Consider the following 21388-nt stretch of genomic DNA (forward strand, 5'->3'; position numbering starts at 1 on the left):
CGGAACGAACCGGAACGCTAAACCCCTAACTTTTGGGAGAATTTTGGCGGAGCGGAACGGAACCTGGAGCAACTTTCAAAAAATATGCAGGAGCGAAACCGGAACCGAACCGGAATAAAAATTTGGGTTTTTAAAGCTCCGACCTAACAAAATTTCTTGACCTTTAATGAACGATTTTCAAGATTATAGTGTGAACAAAAGGTGTTTTTGCTGAAATTTTACCTCAATAAACTAGAAAATTGTAAAAAGACATGGTAAATGACATGAAAAAGACCATTTATACAATGTACTTTTGGAACAAAGCTGCAATTTTCAGCAATCAAAATTCAAATTTCTGAAATTTCTCATGTGAGCAGTGAGGTGGACTTTAAATTTCATTAAAACGCGCCTAATTCAACCATTTTTTTAAAATTTCGGGTATTTCAACATTTTCAACTGAATGCAACCTTCTCTAAAACAAAAAAGAAAAATCGGAGCGGAACGGAACGCTAAACCGGAACGGAACGATATTTTTAATCGGAGCGGAACGATACAGGAAACCGGAACAGAATTATTTTTTATGTCGGAGCTGAACCCTGAACCCGGAACGAAATTCATTCCGCTCCGCATCCCTGTTTTACCGAGCCCTCTACAAGAACAAGAATGTCATTGCGTTGCAAAGAATCAGAAGACACATGTCCATAAACATCACTTGACTCTACCGGACTTCCAGAGGAGATGCTGCCGGGGTAATCGCCAATGTCCCCCCTCTCCACCTGCACATCACTGAAAGGAGTGTAAAATGGCTTCACAAAAACGATTATCCAGTCGTAGATTATTGCCATTTACCCATGTTACCTTGGCCTGGAGGCAATGCCTCATCGCTCAACACCAAATTTCATGCCGCTACCATGAAAGAATGGCAACAGATATGGAATAATTCAGAAGTCAGCGAATGGGCTCACAGAATTATTCCTAACGTTACAAAAACTATTAGCGCTCACGAACTCGATTTTTACCTTGGCCAAGCTTTGAGTGGGCACGGTTGCTTCCATTATATTCTACATAAGTTCAAACGTTTGCCATCTAATCACCCGACTGCGATTGTGGAAAAATAGAAAAGCTGAAACACATATTCGTTAAATGCCATCTACACGCAGCCGATCGTCCTGCAGATCCTCTGGACATCAGTAATCCCATTCACTTGGAATATATGTGGTCAACGTTACAAAAGCTGTGGGAAGCAGAGTGGCTACGGCAGACCAGTCCACCATTTCAGCACAGCCGCTTGTAGATAAGCTATAAAGCCAAAATAATCCATTCCCCCCTTTTCCCTTCTTCCTTCCATCAATCAACAACAAGTCGCTTGTATTGTACATCAATATAACGCAACCTGGATAATTAAGATTCTAAGATGTATTGTTATTATTAAGATGTAGACTTATTAGATAAACCCCTCCGGTAAATAATAAGCTGTGTCCTGTCAAATAACAATATACTTCCCCCACCGGGCAAGTCGGGACTGGGGTACCATTAAAAAAAAAAAAAAAAAAAAAAAAAAGTATTAATAGGAAGTATACTTCGGTAAAAAATTGAAAGTAATTAACAAAATTGGTAGGCACGTAAATAAAAATACAAAAAAAAAACTCAAAAAAAACAACGAAAAATAAAAATAAGAAAAGTTTTTAAAATTTGAAGTGTGGACAATTTTTCGCGACTTTTTGGTATTTTTGGCGAAAATCGCGACCTTTTCGCAACTTTAGCGACATATAGACCTGGTAGACACCCTGTTCATGAGGGAGACACACGTAATGGATATGGACCCTGTGGAGGGGAGAGAGATTAGATGGTTGGATCTTGAGGGGGCCACATGTAGCGAGAGCATTGCAAATGGACACAAATTGTCCTATGCAGAGTGGCTCACACTAAACAGGATCCGAGCTAGATGCGCCAGGACAGCAGTAAACCTCACCAGATTGCAGACACTCAGACAGACACAAAACGATGACCACCTCCTACTCCTAGTATGAGGCACTAGCACTGTGTATACTAGAGAGGGGCTTTGGGGAGAAGTGAACAGCCGCAGTGCTGAAGACCTGGTGTGGAGATGGAAGGGAAGAGTATGTTGAAGTCGGAATGTCCCGGACAGGATAAGAAGAAGAAGAAGCTTGACGCGATCAGCAATGATAAATTAGCATTAATCGACCCCTCGTATGGAGCTTCTTAGTTTCTAAAAAAAATACAAAATAAAAGATTACAATCAAGATAAAAACATAATATATTCGAAATTTAATTACCAAATCGATCAAAATGACATCACAACTAACAGCATTTCGTAAAATTAATACATAAAATTACGTTTTCCAAAGCTATACACACGAATGAAGAAGCCGAAAGCGATCGTTACTTTTACGTGAATATTACAAAATCGAGTACAATTGAATTGAATACGTAAAAGTAACGTAAACGTATAATCTCGGGTACAGAAATTCCCTTGCGTAGACATTCAACTCGATCACCAATTTTCCAAATTTTCACCAAAAAAAAAAAAATATTAAAGATAGAAAATTATTCAAGTTGCACTATAAAGCCAGAGTATAAAAATCGAAAAAAGTAAACATTTAAATTCGTACAAATTGATCCTCTACAAAAAAAAAAAAAATTCGCGATGACTAGATTTTTTTTACACGAACAAAAAGGTTATTTGGCATTTCATGAAAAGCATGCTCAATGCAGAATCCATAATTAATTGTACATCGAATAACAGCAAAAAATACGCATTATTTTTCACATAAAAAATACAGAACAACGTATCTACGGTTGTGATATCAGCCTATGTCTATAGGAAAATTACACAGAAATCAACAAAATCCTAGTTTTTTCATACAAACTGCAGAGGAAAAATACCTAAAAATACCGAGTGTACATATTAGTGATGTATTGAAGGAAAAAAAACCTATTTTGGAAACTATTGCACTTCGAGTTGAATCTGCATTTCTTAATAAAACCTTATAATTAGGTATACAACGAAACAAAATCACTAGAACCATCCAAGAGGTATATCTCGATATTACATTAAAAAAAATACATACATTTACATACAATACATACGTACGTAATTTTAAATAACTCCTTAAACAAACGAGAAAAAAAATAATGGAAACATCGTCGTCTAAACTGATAATTGATATTCATAATCATATTACAAAAAAGAAAGGAAAAAAAATTAAAAGTACGCAGGTAGGTACGATATAATAGGTACGTAAAAACTACATCAGTATAAAACATTCGAGACCAGCTGTAAAGTAGGTTAATACATATAATAAACTATATAAACGCGAACATTAAAAACGGGTATCATTAAAGACTAGGATATTATATTTGGTTTTACGTAGAGATAATAATTTTTTTATAGCCTACATCGATTACACTTAGAGAGGCTTTACAGCTTCAGAGTAAGTAAATAAGTAGTAAGAATATATACCTACAAATAGAGAAAACACATACACATAGCTCCGTTCGAATGAGTAATACGTCGAGTATTGTAATCGTCGTCCCAGACAACGATACTTAATTTCAGAGTAATTGAGCTATTACTGGTTGCAATAAGCACATGTGTTCTGCTCCTCGGATTGGTAACTGGTTGCTGGAGTAGTGTTTGATCATTTGAGGAATCGAATCGAAAGGCGAGCTGAATTGGCCCAGGATGAATTTATTCGTCTCCGACGATTTTTGTATTCGCATGTGCATGAATCCTTTGGCGCTTCTGTAAACAAAAAAATGTATAAAGCGTTAGTGTCATTCCTCAGTGTTTTATTTCTCAAAAAAAAAAAATTAAAAATTTATCAACTTGAATGTTGAAAAATACACAGGATCATTTTCTAATCTCACATTTTCAGCATGAATATTTTTCAAATGTTACAATTTTTGCAACGAAGAATCAAGTTAAAACTCATTCACAGCAAAATATTCTCTTTTTTGAGGAAAACTGAAAAAAAATCAAAATTTTGGAAAAATGGCAACATGAAATAGACAACTTTGAAAAGCGGTTTTAAAAATGGATAAAATAAAACCTTTTTTTTCATCAATTTTGGAAAAACAGGACTTTTCCAGAAAAAAGACAAGACTCCGTGCAATTTTAGGGAACAAATCTGGGCCCTTCTGCAATTCTAGCAAAGAAGCAAGATTTTCAATTTTTTTTGGAAAAAACGTGACCTTCTTTGTATTTTTGACAAAAAAAGACTTCTTGCAACTTGGACAAAAAAGCAAGAATTTTAAAAATTTTGATCAAAAAAAACGTTTACGCAATTTTGGCACAGAAGCAAGATTTTCATGAATTTTGCAATAAAGGACATTTTTGAACTTGTGGCAAAAAATGATTTTTTGTAACTTGACAATGTAGCAGAACTTTTAGAAATTTTGGCGAAAAACTATTCATAAACGTGTTAATGTTTGTCAAAAGTGTCAAAAAAGGTCAATTTCTGTCAAAAGTGTCAAAAAAAGTCAATGTACGTCAAAGTTGTCAAAAACGGGTCAATTTTTGTCAAAAGTGCCAATTTATGTCAAAATCGTCAAAACGTGTCAATTTTTGTAAAAATTATTTATTTTTACCATTTTGAAAAAAAAACAAAAGTTTAAGCGATTTTAGCGAAATACAATTTTTTGGAATTTTGGCAAAAAGGACTTTTTTATGCATTTTTTTTTGCAAAACAGTCATTCAACTTTCATTTTTTGAAAGAAGGACCTTATTATACATTTTTGCAAAAAGGACCCATCTACACTTTTTTTCAAAAAGGGCCTTTATACACATTTTTCGCAAAAAAAGGGCCTTTATATACATTTCTAGCAAAAAAGATTATTTTTAAGAGTTTTTGCAAAAAGGACCTATGTACACATTTTTTTGCAAAAAGGGCCTTTGTGCACAATTTTACTAAAAAGGCCCTTTTTATGTATTTGCAAAAAAGGGCCTTTATAAACATTTTTAGCAAAAAACAAGCCGTCATACGCACCTTGCAAAAAGGGCCTTTTTATACATTTTCTTGCAAAAAGAACCTTTGTACAAATTTTTTTGCAAAAAAGGGCCTTCGTCCACATTTTTAGCAAAAAAATGACCTTCATGCACACTTTTTGAAAAAAGGGCCCACGTACATATACATTTTCTAGGGAAAAAGACCTTCACCTGCATTTTTTCCAAAAAAGGATCTTCAGTTTGAATAAAGGCCCTTTTTATGCAATTTTAAAAAGGACCTATCAACGCATTTTTTTTTGCAAAAAGGGCCTTCATACACATTCTTTTCATCTTTTGCAAGAAAATGGCCCTTTCAAACATTTTTGCAAAAAGGGCCTCTATAAACATTTTGCAAAAAACAAAAAAGGTCATTTTGATGCACTTTTGCAAGAAGGACCTACATACATAGTTTAAGCTTAAAAAGAGTCTTTTTATGCTTTTTTTTTTAGCAGAGAGGACCTATGTAAACATTTTTGATTTTTTTTGCAAAACAGCCTTTACACACACTTTTTGCAAAAAGGGCCTTTCTGTACACGTTTTGAGAAAAAGGACCTTCTGTTTAAAAAAAGGGAGTTTTCATGCATTTTCTGAATTTCTGCAAAAAAAAGGACACGTTCTGACTTTTTATGCATTTTTTTTGCAAAAAAAGATCTTTTTATGCAAAAAAGACCAATTTACACATTTTTTGCAATGAAAGGGCCTTTTTACAGGACCTTTTTATTCATTTTTGTACAGAGGTCCTTCATATACATTTTTGCAAAAAGGGCCCTTTTATACACTTTCGCAAGAAGGACCCTTTTATACATTTTTGCAAAAAGGACCTCTAACATTTTTGCAAAAAAATGTGTTTTTTATTAATTTTTTTACAAAAAAAAGAACTTTTTCATGCATTTTTGCAAAAAGGACCTATAAACACATTTTATCAAAAAAGGGCACTTCTATTCATTTTAGCAAAAAGGACCTATTCGAACTTTTTTTTGCAAAATGGCCTCTATACACACTTTTTGCAAAAAGGGCTTTTTTATACACATTATGAAAGAAAAGACCTTTTGTTTGAAAAAAGGGCCTTTTCATGCATTTTAAGCAAAAAAAGCACATTTTCTAATTTTTTTGAAATAGGGGCCCATTTTTTGCAAAAAAGATCATAAGTACACATATGTAGAAAGGACCTTTTCATACATTTTTTGCAAAAAAAAGGCCTTTTTGCAACCTGGCAGCACATTTTTTTGCAAACCTGAATAAATTAAGGACTTTTGTGCAGTTTTGAAAGAAAAAAAGACTTTTTTGCAATAAGGAAATAAGCAGGACTTTTACACAATTTTGTCTAAACTGGACCTATTAGATTTTTTTTTGCAATTTTTGCCGCTAAAACAAGATTTGTTTGCAATTTTGACAAACAGCAGAACTTTTTTGCAACTTTAACAAAATAGCAAGATTATTGCAATTTAAAAAAACGGGACTCTTAAAAAAATGTAGAATTTTTTTTTTGAAACTTTGGCAAACACATGCTCATGAGTAGGATTTGTTTTAATAGCAAGATTTTTCAAAAAACAGGACTTTCTGGCAATTTTGGTTCATTTGACAACTGTGCAAATTAGCAAGTGAAATTTTTCAAGTCCATTCTGCAAAGTTGCGAACGAGAAAATATGATGCTGCTCGCATTTTCGCAAGTTGCGAATGTACGAGCGTAAGCAACTCTGATTCGCAACTTCGCAAGTAGGCCACTGAAATTTTTCTAGTACATTCTGCGAAGTTGCGAACAAAAAATGCTGCTGCTCGCATGTTCGCTAGTTACGAATATACGAGCGTGAGCAAACATAGTTCGCAACTTCGCAAGCAGACCGGTAAAATTTTCCAAGTTCATTCTGCGAAGTTGCAAACGAGAAATGATGCTGCTCGCATGTTCGCAAGTTGCGAATGTACGAGCGTAAGCAACTCTGATTCGCAACTTCGCAAGTAGGCCACTGAAATTTTTCTAGTGCATTCTGCGAAGTTGCGAACGAAAAATGCTGCTGCTCGCATGTTCGCAAGTTGCGAATATACGAGCGTAAGCAACTCTGATTCGCAACTTCGCAAGTAGGCCACTGAAATTTTTCTAGTACATTATGCGAAGTTGCGAACAGAAAATGGTGCTGCTCGTATGTTCGCAAATTGCGAATATACGAGCGTGAGCAAACCTAATTTGCAACTTCGCAAGTAGGCCGGTAAAATTTCCCAATTGCGAACGAGAAATGCTGCTGCTCGCGTATTCGCAATTTGCGAACATGCGAGCAGCACCATTTTCTGTTTGCAACTTCGCAAGTGGACTTGGAAAATTTCAGTGGCCTACTTGCGAAGTTGCGAATCAGAATTGCTTACGCTCGTATATTCGCAACTTGCGAAAATGCGAGCAGCATCATTTCTTGTTCGCAACTTTGCAGAATGGACTTGAAAAATATGAGCATGTGTTTGCCAAAAAACAAATCTTGTTTTAGCGGCAAAAATTGCAAAAAAAATCTAATAGGTCCAGTCTAGTCAAAATTGTGTAAAAGTCCTGCTTATTTCCTTATTGCAAAAATGTCTTTTTTTCTTTCAAAACTGCACAAAAGTCCTTAATTTATTCAGGTTTGCAAAAAAATGTGCTGCCAGGTTGCAAAAAGGCTTTTTTTTTTTGCAAAAAATGTATGAAAAGGTCCTTTCTACATATGTGTACTTAGATCTTTTTTGCAAAAAATGCATGAAATGATCTTTTTTGCAAAAAAAAAAAAAAAATGCTCAAGATGGGCCCCTATTTCAAAAAAATTAGAAAATGTGCTTCTTTTGCAGAAAATCAGAAAATGCGTGAAAACTCCCTTTTTTTAAACAGAAGGTCCTTTTTCTCAAAACGTGTACAGAAAGACCCTTTTTGCAAAAAGTGTGTGTAAAGGCTCTTTTGCAAAAAAAATCAAAAATGTTTACATAGGTCCTCTCTGCTAAAAAAAAGCATAAAAAGACTCTTTAAGCATAAACTATGTATGTAGGTCCTTCTTGCAAAAGTGCATCAAAATGACCTTTTTTGTTTTTTGCAAAATGTTTATAGAGGCCCTTTTTGCAGAAATGTTTGAAAGGGACATTTTCTTGCAAAAGATGAAAAGAATGTGTATGAAGGCCCTTTTTTTAAAAAAAATGCGTTGATAGGTTCTTTTTAAAATTGCATAAAAAGGGCCTTTATTCAAACTGAAGGTCCTTTTTTGTAAAAAAATGCAGGTGAAGGTCTTTTTCCCTAGAAAATTTATATGTATGTGGGCCCTTTTTTCAAAAAGTGTGCATGAAGGTCATTTTTTTGCTAAAAATGTGGACGAAGGCCCTTTTTTGCAAGAAAATGTATAAAAAGGACCTTTTTGCAAGTTGCGTATGAAGGCTTGTTTTTTGCTAAAAATGTTTATAAAGGCCCTTTTTGCAAAAAAGTATAGATGGATTCTTTTTGCAAAAATACATAAAAAGGGCCTTTTTAGTAAAGTTGTGTACAAAGGCCCTTTTTGCAAAAAAATGTGTACATAGGTCCTTTTTGCAAAAATGTATGTGTAATAAGGTCCTCCTTTCAAAAAATGAAAGTTGAATGACTGTTTTGCAAAAAAAAAAATGCATAAAAAAGTCCTTTTTGCCAAAATTCCAAAAAATTGTATTTCGCTAAAATCGCTTAAATTTTTGTTTTTTTTTTTCAAATTGGTAAAAATAAATGATTTTTACAAAAATTGACACGTTTTGACGATTTTGACATAAATTGGCACTTTTGACAAAAATTGACCCGTTTTTGACAACTTTGACGTACATTGACTTTTTTTGACACTTTTGACAGAAATCATGGAACTATAATCTTAAAAGGGAAGCGACAACGTATTGAAAAAATGTGAAGCTATCGCTATCTCTCTCTAACAAACGTTTTCGTCGCGGTTATGATACGCGCGCTTTTTCAAATTTGGAACGCAGGACCAAGATTATGACGTTTTTAGATTTTTTCAAATTTTTTTCAATTTTTTTTCAATTTTTTTTTTGAAATTCGCACAAAATAAGATCATTGCAATCAGCATTCATTATTTTCAACGTTAATACAAAGCGGGCGCGTTTTTAAATTCAAATTTTCGCCTATGTGAATAATTTTTTTCTTTTTTTTTTTCAAACAACGATGAATTTTTTTGGTAAAAAAATTTTCCGACGGTGAATCAGACTCTCCTACTTTTTTTCAGGTTCCTGAAAAAATGTTCAATGCATAATTAGATGTAGGTAGTATGTACACTAGAATGGCGAATCGGTATGATAAGGAAAACGAAACGAAGTCTGCATGCATTTCTATAATGTATTAAATAGTTGAAAAAAATTAAATTTCATTTTTGATCAATTTATAGAGAATTTATTTTGAAATCAATTTTCACGAGAAAATTAAGATTTCATTCAATTAAGGTAGGTATGTAAAAAGCCAAACAATTTACGCCTAATTTTCCACCAGCCTAATCAATTGCTCCCTCCAATGAATTATGTACATAAATGTATTACGATTTTTAAAAATATGTACTTATAGCTATAGAAGAAATTTCGGATTTGAATCAATAGATTTTAATTAATTGAAGTGGTCATTTTTTGTGAGGATTTTTCAAACTGAAAAAGCAAAAAATCGACCGGAAGTCCCAGAATGGTTTACAACCAGAAAGCCGAAACGAATTTTAAACCAAATTTCAGTTCTCTTTCCAAGTTTCATCAATTATTATTTTTTTCATGGAAAATAGGCCAAATGGGATTCTCAAAAATTGCTCAAATAGGTATTGAAAAATGAAATTCAGCTCCAAAAAAATAAGGTAACTTTTGAACAGGCACTTTTTGATTTGAACTAAACCAAGATGAATCAAAAAGCATGTTCCAAGGTCCTACAATTCAGTTTTAGTACAAAAAGGCCATTTCAAGGTTGATTTTTTTACTTTTTGAAGAAATTTGAATTTTTGTGTATAATTTTTTTGTTCTATTTCTCATTAGGAGTTCGTTTTCCTAATCATACCAATGCGACATTCTTATGTACGTACATCTACTTTGGATTGACAAACTTTTAGGATGCTGAAAAAAAAGGAAAGTCTGATTCACCGTTGGAAAAAATTTTTACCAAAAAAAAATCATCCTTGTTTGAAAAAAACATTAAAAAAATGATTCACATAAGTGAAAATTCGAATTTAAAAACACACCTTCTTTGTATTAACTTTGAAAATAATGAATGTCGACTGCAATTATCTTATTTTATGCAAATTTTAAAATAAAATTGAAAAAAAATTGAAAAAAATTTGAAAAAATCTAAAAACGTCAAAATCTTGGTCGCGCGTTCAAAATTTGAAAAAAGGCGCATATCACAACGGCGACAAAAACGTTGGTTAGAGAGAGATAGCGATAGCTTCACTTTTTACAACATACAACATCGCTTCCCTTTTAAGATTATAGTTCCATGACAGAAATTGACCTTTTTTTGACACTTTTGACAAACATTAACACGTTTATGAATTACTTTGACAAAAATTGACACTTTTTGACAATTTTGACATTGATTGATACTTTAGACAATCAGAATTGCAAAAAAGTCAAGTTTTTCGCCAGATCTCACGACAGAAAGGCAGACAGACGACTTAGGAAAAGCCACACTGATGAGTCAATGGCCTTAACCCTTTCGCAACCACCGGGACATATAGATCCCAGTGACCATAACAAAAAATCCCGCAGTTCCAGCTTGTAAGCGTTAAGGCAATGTAATTTGGTCCCACTGGTAGAGCATTTCCACTGCCAGACCAGAATCATACCTACTTTAGTTCATCCTAGTTTACAAATATCCCGATAGATGGCGTAATTTTTCAAGTTTTATTTCACAACCAGTGGGACGTATACGTCCCACTAACAATTCATAAAATACCAGTGGGACATACGTCATCCCGAATTTTTCAAATTTCGGGTGGCCAGTGGAGCTCCAAGGAGAGGAGTAAAAAATTCTCCGACAGCTCAAATGCGTTTAGGAGAGTACTAGCAATTGTTTTCTTGAAAAAAAAATTAAAAATTCGAAAAAAACGTAATAGGTTGCCAAAGGGTTAAGAGGCCTGATATGTATATAAATATAAACGTCCTTGAGACACCGAGCACGTGAGAAGACAGGTCAATGAGATTAACTGAGGCCAGACAGACGACCTTGAGAGGCCAGAAAGACGGGTCAACGACCTTTACAAGCCAGACACGTGACCTTGGGAAGGCTAGACAGGTAACTCAGCACCTAAATGCGTCCAGACACACGGGTCAATAACCTCAAGAAGGCAGACAGGCAGACTTTTTTTTTTGGATCCAGAAGGAGCCCAGGGGAAAATTAAAAAATTTGAACTTAACTGAACCACTTCAATTTTCTACATAGCAAAAATTTCCTCAATTAAGGCAATGTCTGGTCTTTTTAAAAATTTTGCAGCACCAACCACTTCTCCAGTGAATAATGACAAAATTATTAAATCCCCCCCCCCAACATAAAACATCAATATTACACGTTCTCCGACTTACTTCAACGATAACGAATAATCATTCTTAGCCGATTCGCTATTCCTGACTAGATAACTGCCTTCTTCCCGATTCCTCAGCTCGTTTTCAGCCTCCATACGTGTGATAGCTCCGTGATACCATCTGCAAAATAAACCCCAACATAATTATCATCATCATCAGCATCTCATCATATCATCAAATTTACAAGATGACGTATTACATCGTTGAAATTTCCTCAAAATCCCCACCACTTACTTACCCTTGTCTTTCCAAGGGGACATCGGCATCGATGTTAGAAGCCACGTTAATGATCTCGTTTAAATTCAAACTCAACCCGAGCGACTTCCTGTTCCGGCCCACATCCAAATTAGGAGCTTGTCTGCATCCTTCATCTCCTGTAACATCCGAAAGAAGAAAAAAACACTCTACATTAATATAAGCAGCTTTTTATACCTACGAAACAAAACAGTAGAGGAAAAATGATTTAAAAATAAGAAACGAACGATCCCGTCGAGTCGTGATAAAGACATTGCTATACATCGTACCTTTTACTACCCTTTTCAAAATAAAAAATGAAAAAGATAACTTCGTAAAGGTACATTATTACAATACGAAATCTATTTTCACAAGGTATAATATAATACATGAAGATACGAGTGCAAAAAAAAAAAGACAGCTACCCTTGTTAAACCAAACGACCGACTGACTGAGCGCCGTATATCTAGAGAGCACAAAATCAATAACAATTTGACGAAAAAAGCTCGTACCATTATTAGATTGTAAAGCAATCTAACTTTGATTGCGACTAAAATATATTATATTTCCCTCGCTGCGTAACTTTGATCTCTGTGATTTAATGTATATTCTCACAGTAGCGCTCTCTCTTTCTCTCCTTAGCTGTCTCTTCCACCACTCACTTTATAAGCTAAGGTACACCTATATAACTTTAATGTTATACAGCAACCTCCTCACTGCACTCTGTACCATCTGTCAAACTTTATACACTTCTGACTCTGCCAAATCTCATCCTCCGCCAAAAAAGAGAAAATATTTTACAAATCGCTCTCGTTCGCCCTTCCTCATCCGAAAGTCTACGGCGTATAATTTAATCGATTTACACCTCGTTGTACGAAGTTCACTTCGGTTCAGTTCAAGTCGCGTCGTGTACTAGTTTTTCTTCTTTTCCCTTATAAGACGTGATACCAACATAGGTAAAGGTAGTGGAGTAGGCTACACATACTATATAATTCGATAAATACAATAAAGAATGATAGATGTACTCGAGCGAACAACGTAATCAATCACCGATGTGTGTTTAGAAATTCCGCCGACACGAACCCTTCATTTATCTAACAAAATTCGACATCGACGTCGACCCCCATCCCCACATACACACATACACAAGCCTACTGTTCTGTTCTGTGTTCTCCTTTCACCGTGTAATGAACCCTTTATTTCTATCGCGTTGCCTTTTTTTCCACTACCTCCTCATCATTCTCTTCCTTTCGAACTTTTCAGACTGCACATCTCTACCAGTAATTTACCAAAAATTTCCAAATTACCAGTAATTTACCAAAAATGACCAAATTACTAGTAATTTACTAAAAATCAACAATTAGATACAGATAGTTTACCTAAAATTACCAAATTACCAATAGGAATATTTTACCTAAAATTACCAAATAACCAGTAAATTACCAATAGGCAATATTTTACCTAAAATTACCAAATAACCAGTAAATTACCAAAAAAAATTCAAATTACCAGTAATTTACCAAAAATGACCAAATTACTGGTAATTTACTAAAAATCAACAATTACAGATAATTTACTAAAAATTACCAAATTACTGGTAATTTACCAAAAATTACCAAATTACTGGTAATTTACCAAAAATTACCAAATTACTGGTAATTTACCAAAAATTACCAAATTACTGGTAATTTACCAAAAATTACCAAATTACTGGTAATTTACTAAAAATGACCAAATTACTGGTAATTTACCAAAATTTACCAATTGCAGTTAATTTATCAAAAATTACCAAATTACCAATATTTCACCAAAAATTACCAAATAACCAGTAATTCACCAAAAAATTTCAAATTACCAGAAATTCACTAAAAATTACCAAATTACCAGTAATTTACTACAAAAGTACAAATTACCAAATTTTACTGGTTATTTACCAAAAATTACAAATCAACTGGTAATTTACCAACAAAATTTCAGATCAACAGTAATTTACCTAAAATTATCAAATAACCAGTAATTTACCAAAAATTACCTAATTACTAGATAGTGATTTACCAAAAACAGTAAATGAGCAGTAATTTACCAAAAATCATTGATAGGAAATTTTCAAAATTAGTTTTAGTAGCAATGAAAAAAGTGAAATTTTTTATCAATTTTTCACAAAACAAAGAGGCTTTTTTGTCATTTTTTTGAAAGCCTCCAGAACGGTTCGAAACTATCACCAATTGGATCCGGAGGTCAAAAATAGTGTACAACCCAATTTTCAGCTTTCTAGGTCAATATTTAATGAAATTTCAATTTTTTTCTATTCATGCCCAAATTTGAATTTTTAAAAATTTTCCAAAAATCGAAAAGAGATTTTCAGCACTTGAAATTTTGGATGATTGACAATAGAATAATTTAGATGCTCTCTGTAAATAATTGTGATTTCTTGTATTTTTACGGCAAACTGGGTATGCAATTTTATTAACACCATAGTCAGATCGCCTTCAAACCGATTTCATTGACGATAATTTAGAACCAGAAGTAAAGTGGAGGGGAGGGTACTTATAATTTCCTCAAATTTTTTTCATAAGTTCCTTGCGATGGTCCGCTTGAATTTCAATTCAAACCTTCGTTTTGAGGAAAGGGGGGTAAAGTCTTGCAATGCTCACGCTTTTGTTTTGCAATTTCTGCTGAAACTGCTGAACTCGAGAGGCTAAACTTAGTTGAACTTGAAGCAAAACTGCTAATAGTGTTCAAAAAAAAAAAAAATTGTTCAAATGAATTTACATCTTCAAAGCGCAGCTTCAGCTTTTAAATCGCATTCAAAAATAAATAGTTACAATTTCGCGAACTGACAGATAAACTGGGGAATTATTAAATCGTTTTGCAAGCTCGAGATGGGAATTTCAATTGTAAAAATGCTCAAAGAACTTTCTCGTCTCTTTCTTCTTCAAGACTATTTTGAATTTTTCGCGAAAATGAGAAAAAAAATCAGAAAAAAGGCTCGATGTTGTAGCAACGACGACGACAACAAGGGTGACTCATTCGACTCGATTTTCCTTCATCTTCTTGTTTTTTTCCTTCTTAACCTTGAAATACCTACGTTAAAATGAAAAAAAAACCCTACCTATTCGTAAAAGCTCGTTGCAGTAGGTATAGCGTTGGCGTTGTTATTACGGTATAATAAGAGCCGAGGAAAAAGAAAACCCTCTGGTTTTTTATGTAGGTTGGTAGCTAGGCAAAGAAAGAAAATTGATTGCGGATTTTGTGTTTGTTTTGAGTAAATTGAAGTTACCTCTTATCTTTCGGGTAGCAGGTAAATCTTGTGTGAGAAGGTAGCTCGAGCTGTTGTCGTCGAATAAGCTAATATGTTTACCTTCGGGGTTCTCTACGAGACCGAGATATCCAAGTATGTGTTTGTGTGTGCTTTCGCGTACCTCTACCTATATCTTTGTGTAGAAGATCAAAAGAGAGATGAATTATTTATTCGACGAGTGTTTTCCCTTCTTTTTCCACTTTTTTTTTTTCATCGGATAGGTAGAGATACGAGTATATCCTGTTTAAAGTGTAACTTATGTGTATGTGTGATGTGTATGAATCTGCATTTTTGGATGTATACCTATTTGTTGCGGTGCAGATAGAGCGTTTGAATTGACACACGACTCTTGACACACACCTCGCTCTCTCCCTTTACTCTTTCAGAACTCACGTCAGACCTATACGACAGAAGAACCCCTGCTTTTTTCTTTTTGATACGATGAGGAATACGGTACGACGCGATGTTAATGTACATTTGAAGGATTTTAATTGGGTACAATGTTCGCCTACGTAATGCTGCGTAGGCGATTATTTAGACATGCGTGTGTATGGTAATAATTGCATAAGTGTTCGTCGTCGAATTCCAGCCCTTGTAAAGTGTCGGTACGCAATTATAGCGAAGTTTGTGCGATTATTATGGTACATTATTGAGGTTTTTTTTATAGGGGTTCGTAAACTATTATTGATGCAAAATATGGTTGTAAACTGATTTTCAAATTTCGTTTGGAATTTTTTTCTATTCAATCTTGAATGATTCATTAATTACGAGCAAATCGTTTGTGAACGAATTGAATAAGGTTTTTTATGACAGGATTCAAACTGTGTCGAATTTCGTTTGTAATATTTACTCGATGCAATTTATCGGGGATTCAATCGTTCGCGAACGATTTTATCCCCCGAGTGAATCGTTCACAATTTTTATTGATGGATTGAAAAATCAAAAATGTTTGATTTTGTCTTGTCACAGATGATCTGATTTTATTTCCAAATGATTCGGTCGTTCTGGAATGATTCATCGATTCCGAGCAAATCGTTCGCGAACGATTCGAATCCAGTTTTCAATGATAGTATTGGAATTGTCAAGTTTTAGCATGTCATCTAAACTAAACGTAATTCAATTTTTCAATGAGTGATTCATTCGTTCGCGAACCACTTTTCTCCAGTGAGCAAATCGTTCGCGAACGAATCATTCACAACTTTTATTGATTGATTGAAAAAATGATTCGTTTTGCCTTGTATTGCATCACCTGATTTCATTACCAAATGATTCAGTCATCGTTCTGGAGTGATTCATCGATTTCAAGCAGATCGTTCGCGAACGATTTGAATCCATCTTCTCATGATAGGATTCGAACTATCGAGTTTTGATATGTCATCTACATTTAATTCAATTTTTCAGTGATTCGTTCACTTGATTTGCGAACAATTTTCATCTTCCAAGTGAATCGTTCGTGAACGAATCATTCACAATTTTTATTGATTGATTCAGTAATGTTTCGTTTTGTCTTGTCATGCATGATCTGATTTCATCTTCATTTCCAAATGATTCGGTCGTTCTTGAAATGATTCATCGATCCCGACCCCGAGCAAAAAATCGTTCACGAACGATTTGAATCAAGTTTCTAATGATAGGATTCGAACTATCGAGTTTTGGTATGTCATCTACATCTAATTCAATTTTTCAGTGAGTGATTCATTCGTTCGCGAACGATTTCCCTCCTGTGAGTTCAGCAAATCGTTCGTGAACGAATTATTCACAATTTTTATTGACTGACTCAGTAATGTTTCGTTTTGTCTTGTCATGCATGATCTGATTTCAATTTCATTTTCAAATGATTCGGTCGTTCTGGAATGATTCATCGATTCTGAGCAAATCGTTCGCGAACGATTTGAATTAGGTTCCTAATGGTGGGATCAGAATTATCGAGTTTTGGTATGTCATCAACATCTGATTCAATTTTTCAGCGAGTGATTCATTCGTTCGCGAACGATTCCCCTCCTGTGAGCAAATCGTTCGTGAACGAATCATTCACAATTTTTATTGATTGACTAAAAGTTGTTTTCGTTTCATCTTGTCGTGCATCCTTTGATTTCATTTCCAAAATACGGCTCGGTCGTTCTCGAATGATTCATTGATTCCGAGCAAATCGTTCGCGAACGATTTGAATCTAGTTTTCAATGACAGGATTAGAAATGTCAAATTTCAGCATGTCATTTACGCCTGATTCAATTTTTCTGTAAGTGATTCATTCGTTCGCGAACGATTTTCTTCCAGTGAGCAAATCGTTCGCGAACGAATCATTCAAAATGTTTATTGATTGATTGATTGAAAAATGTTCAATTTTATCATGTGGGGCATCGTTTGATTTCATTTCGAAAATATGACTCAGTCGTTTTCGAATGATTTATCGATTCCAAATTTGAATCCAGTGAACAAATCGTTCACGAACGAATCATTTACAATTTTTAATTTTTATCGATTGATTAAAAAAATTTTCATTTTGTCATGTGGTGCATCATTTAATTTTATTTCCAAACGATTCAGTCTTTCTTGAATGATTCACCAATTCCGAGCAAATCGTTCGCGAACGACTTGAATCCAGTTTTTGATGATTGTATCAGGATTGTTGACTGTCGAGTTTTGGTATGTCATCTACGCCTGATTTAATTTTTCAGTGAGTGATTCATTCGTTCGCGAACGATTCTCTTCTGGTGAGCAAATCGTTCGCGAACGAATCATTCACAACTTTGATTGATTGAAAAATATTTCATTTCATCATGTGGTGCATCATTTGATTTCATTTCCAAACGATTCGGTCATTCTTAAATGATTCACAAATTCCGAACAAATCGTTCGCGAACGATTTGAATCCAGTTTTTAATGATAGGATTAGAATTGTCTACTTTTGGCATGTTATCTGCTTCTAATGTTCTAATTGAATTTTTAGTGAGAGATACATTCGTTCGCGAACGATTCCTCTCCTTTAAACGAATCGTCCGCGAACGAATCGTTCACAATTTTTTATTGATGAATTAAAAAATGATTGTTTTGTTTTGTTTTGTCTCGTCTTGTCTTGTTTTGTCTTGTTGTATCATCATTCAATGATTTAGAAGTGATTCAGTCGTTCTCGAGTGATTCATCGATTCTGCGCAAACCTTTCTTGAACGAATTGAATCCAATTTTTGATACGGTTTTTCATCACATGTCATCTACATCTCATTTGAGTTTTCAGTGATTCTTTCGTTCGCGATCGATTTTTCTCCTTCTGGCAAATCGTTCGCGAACAAATCGTTCACAATTTTTATTGATAGACTTGAAAATAGCGGTTTCGTTGCGTCTTGTCGTGAATTATCTGATTTTATTTATATTTTCAGATGATTTAATCGTTCTAGAATGAATTCGCAAATAATCAATTCGAATTATTTTTGGTCGATTTAGAACATCGAATTTTATATGTAGTACCTACACATTCTTTCGTCTTACTCGACTTATTCGTAAATCATTCATTGGCAATTGATTTTTAGCCCCTGATCAAATCGTTCGCGAACGACTCGTCTATAAATTATTGTCCATAATAGAGGTCTCATAACAAAATTTATGAATTTGGACTCAAGCAAGCCTGAATTCAACTTTTGACTAGATATTTTTCGAGAAATTGAGGTTGCTTGGAGGGTCCAAAAAGGGTCAATGACCTATCCTGTGATCTTGATCGACCTCGTATTTCAAAATCATAGAATGATGACATCATTGAGAAAAGTCTGCTAACAATTTTTCTCAGTCAGCGCCGTTTCCCCACAATCACATCTGTACCATTCGCAATAGTCACTAGCTACATTTCACCATAAAATTCATCCGAAAACCGCCGCGAATCCGACGCAAAAAATATACCTACCTCGCGACACGCGCGCTCGAAACGGATTTAGAAAATCCTTACCTACTTTAAACAATCACCATTTGTCATATTTTCCACACAAAATGAAACTCGCTATACGCGAAATGTTTCGAATATATAATGAACTTCTGTGTATTCTTCGTCGTCGTCGTCGTTGTTTCGCGGCTTTAATACTCCATTTAATATAAGGGGCTTCCTCGCCGCCCCCATCGGCCCCTCTCTCTACGCAGTTTATACAACAACGTTGAAGTTTCGTATAACAATTGCGTTGAAAAACAACGACGACTACGACAACGACGACAACGACATTCTTATAAATCACCAGGATTACGACGATAAAAATAAATACGCCGAGCGTCGAATAAAAATATTACTCGTAATATCGCGATAAATTATCGAACTCGGAGGCTCGAGCATCCCTCTGTACTTCCTCCTTCTGGTAAAAAATTTCTACCAACTTCTCGCACATGTATTAGGTGGATTAAAGCGAAACCGATGTAGATTTGCTCAATCTTCACACCATATTCTTCCTCCTCCTCCTCGTACAAGGCTTCTGCAGCCGAACTACGAGGTCTAAACTGATACATGTGTAACGTACTCGAGAAGACTAAACTTTTAACATAAATAATACCTCAGCCAACTCCTTCGCCTGATAGAGGACTTCTTCTTTCTCATAGAGGCTCATATAGTTGATGGACTAACCTAACTTGTACGTAATATATCTCGAAGTAAAATTAAGAAGAAAAAAAGTTACTAAATCCTTTCGAAAAATTCGCCTTTTTCAAACACGTGTAGATAATTCTTTGAGAACTAAGCGAAGATGATGATAATACGGGAGGGGGGAGGGCTATCACAAAATATAAAAAAATACTACCTACATCTACTTTCCAGTCGATTTTTCGCCGAGTTTCAGTTTCGCAAAACTGTATGAAATACTACATATTTTTATGTACAATACTTCTCGAAATATTCTTTGAAAGATGCGAAAAGTTTCCAAAAAAATACGTATAAATTTTGAGGAAAAATCGAGTCGTACGTTCGAAAAATATTTCAAATTCGCTGAATACGAAAAATAATATAAAATAATGGAATATGGAGCGAAATGTGGATCGTATTTGCAACTATTTTTCGAAAATAATCGACTTGTTTACCCTCTTTAGAGGTTGTTTTGCTGTTAATATTGATAATCAAAATTAAAAAAGTGTTCATGAACAGTAACCAAAATTTTGACCCATAAACGAGGTCAAAATATCAATAAATTGAAAATTACACGTGACGTTTCGTTTGATTGATTTTTGAGATAGCTGAGTTATCAGAATTTAGCTTGTTTGGGCTTCAGAGATCCCCTCGGGACGAGCTTCTTTCAGGTTTCTCCAATTTAGAAAAAAAAAAAAAATTGAAAAATTTCGGCAAAAAAGATTAGATTTTTTGGTACATTAGATAAAAAACTGACTTTTTTTCAGATTTTTTGGAAATTTTGACTAATAAAAAAAAAAAAAATCCTTTTGGGAAATTTTATTAAGAAAAAAAAACAGGCTTTTCTGACAATTGTGCCAAAACCTGAGTCTTCTCTACGTTTATCGCAAAATTTGAAGATTTTTCGCAATTTGTTCAAAACTGGAGTCTTTTCAACTTTTTTTTTTGCAAAATTTGAAAATTTTCCACAATTTTGGTTTAAAAAGGGAGTTTTTTCATCGTAATTTTGACAAAAAAAAACTAATTTTATCAATTTAAAAAAACAGATTTTTGCGACCGAAAAACATGACTTTTTGACAATTTTTATTAAAAAACAGGCTTTTTTGATATTTTTCACCAAACATGCTTTTTTTTACAGTTTTTACAAAATAGTAAGTTTTTTTGCAATTTTAAGAAAAGGAAGATTTTTGTAACCAAAAAAACAAGACTTTCTGGAAATTTAGACTAAAAAAGAAAATAAAAGTAACGCAATTTTGGTAAAAAAGTGAGATTTTCTGGAAATTTTGACCAAAAAAAAAAAAAAAAAAAATGAAAGCAAAACTTTCTGGCAATCTTCAATTAAAAATTAGTTTTTTCTGACAATTGTTACAAAACTCGAGTCTTTGTCTACGTTTTTTTGCATAATTCTAAGATTTTTCGCAATTACGAAAAAAAAAAATGAAATTATTTCGTAATTTGGATAAAAATTCAATTCCTGGTTCAATTTTGAAAAAAAAACGAATTTTGCGACCGAAAAAGCACGATTTTTTGCCAATTTTTATTTTAAAACAAAAAAACAGACTTTTTATGACATTTTACACCGAACTTTGTTTTTTCTACAATATTTTCACAAAATAGTAGGTAAGATTTTTCGCAATTTTGAGAAAAAAGGAAAATTTTAGTGATCAAAAAAACAAGATTTTCTGGAAAGGTTGACTAAAAAAAATAAAAATAAGAATTTTTCACACGATTAACAACAGTGTTACTA

The 21388-nt window shown here is 33.9% G+C and overlaps 1 protein-coding gene across 1 annotated transcript in view; it reads right to left on the minus strand.

The window, feature by feature from the left end:
- Positions 1-2239: 2239 nt before the first annotated feature.
- hwt (heavyweight) overlaps positions 2240-21388 on the minus strand; it is a 350931-nt gene continuing 331782 nt past the window's right edge. The window contains exons 5-7 of the mRNA XM_065369707.1: positions 11754-11889; positions 11516-11635; positions 2240-3745 (exon numbers count right to left, since the gene is read on the minus strand). Of these exons, the coding sequence (XP_065225779.1) occupies positions 3556-3745; positions 11516-11635; positions 11754-11889 (446 nt within the window). The 3' untranslated portion in view covers positions 2240-3555. The remainder of the gene's footprint in view (positions 3746-11515; positions 11636-11753; positions 11890-21388) is intronic.

The sequence above is a fragment of the Planococcus citri genome, chromosome 5 (assembly GCF_950023065.1).
Source record: "Planococcus citri chromosome 5, ihPlaCitr1.1, whole genome shotgun sequence".
Lineage (NCBI taxonomy): Eukaryota > Metazoa > Arthropoda > Insecta > Hemiptera > Pseudococcidae > Planococcus > Planococcus citri.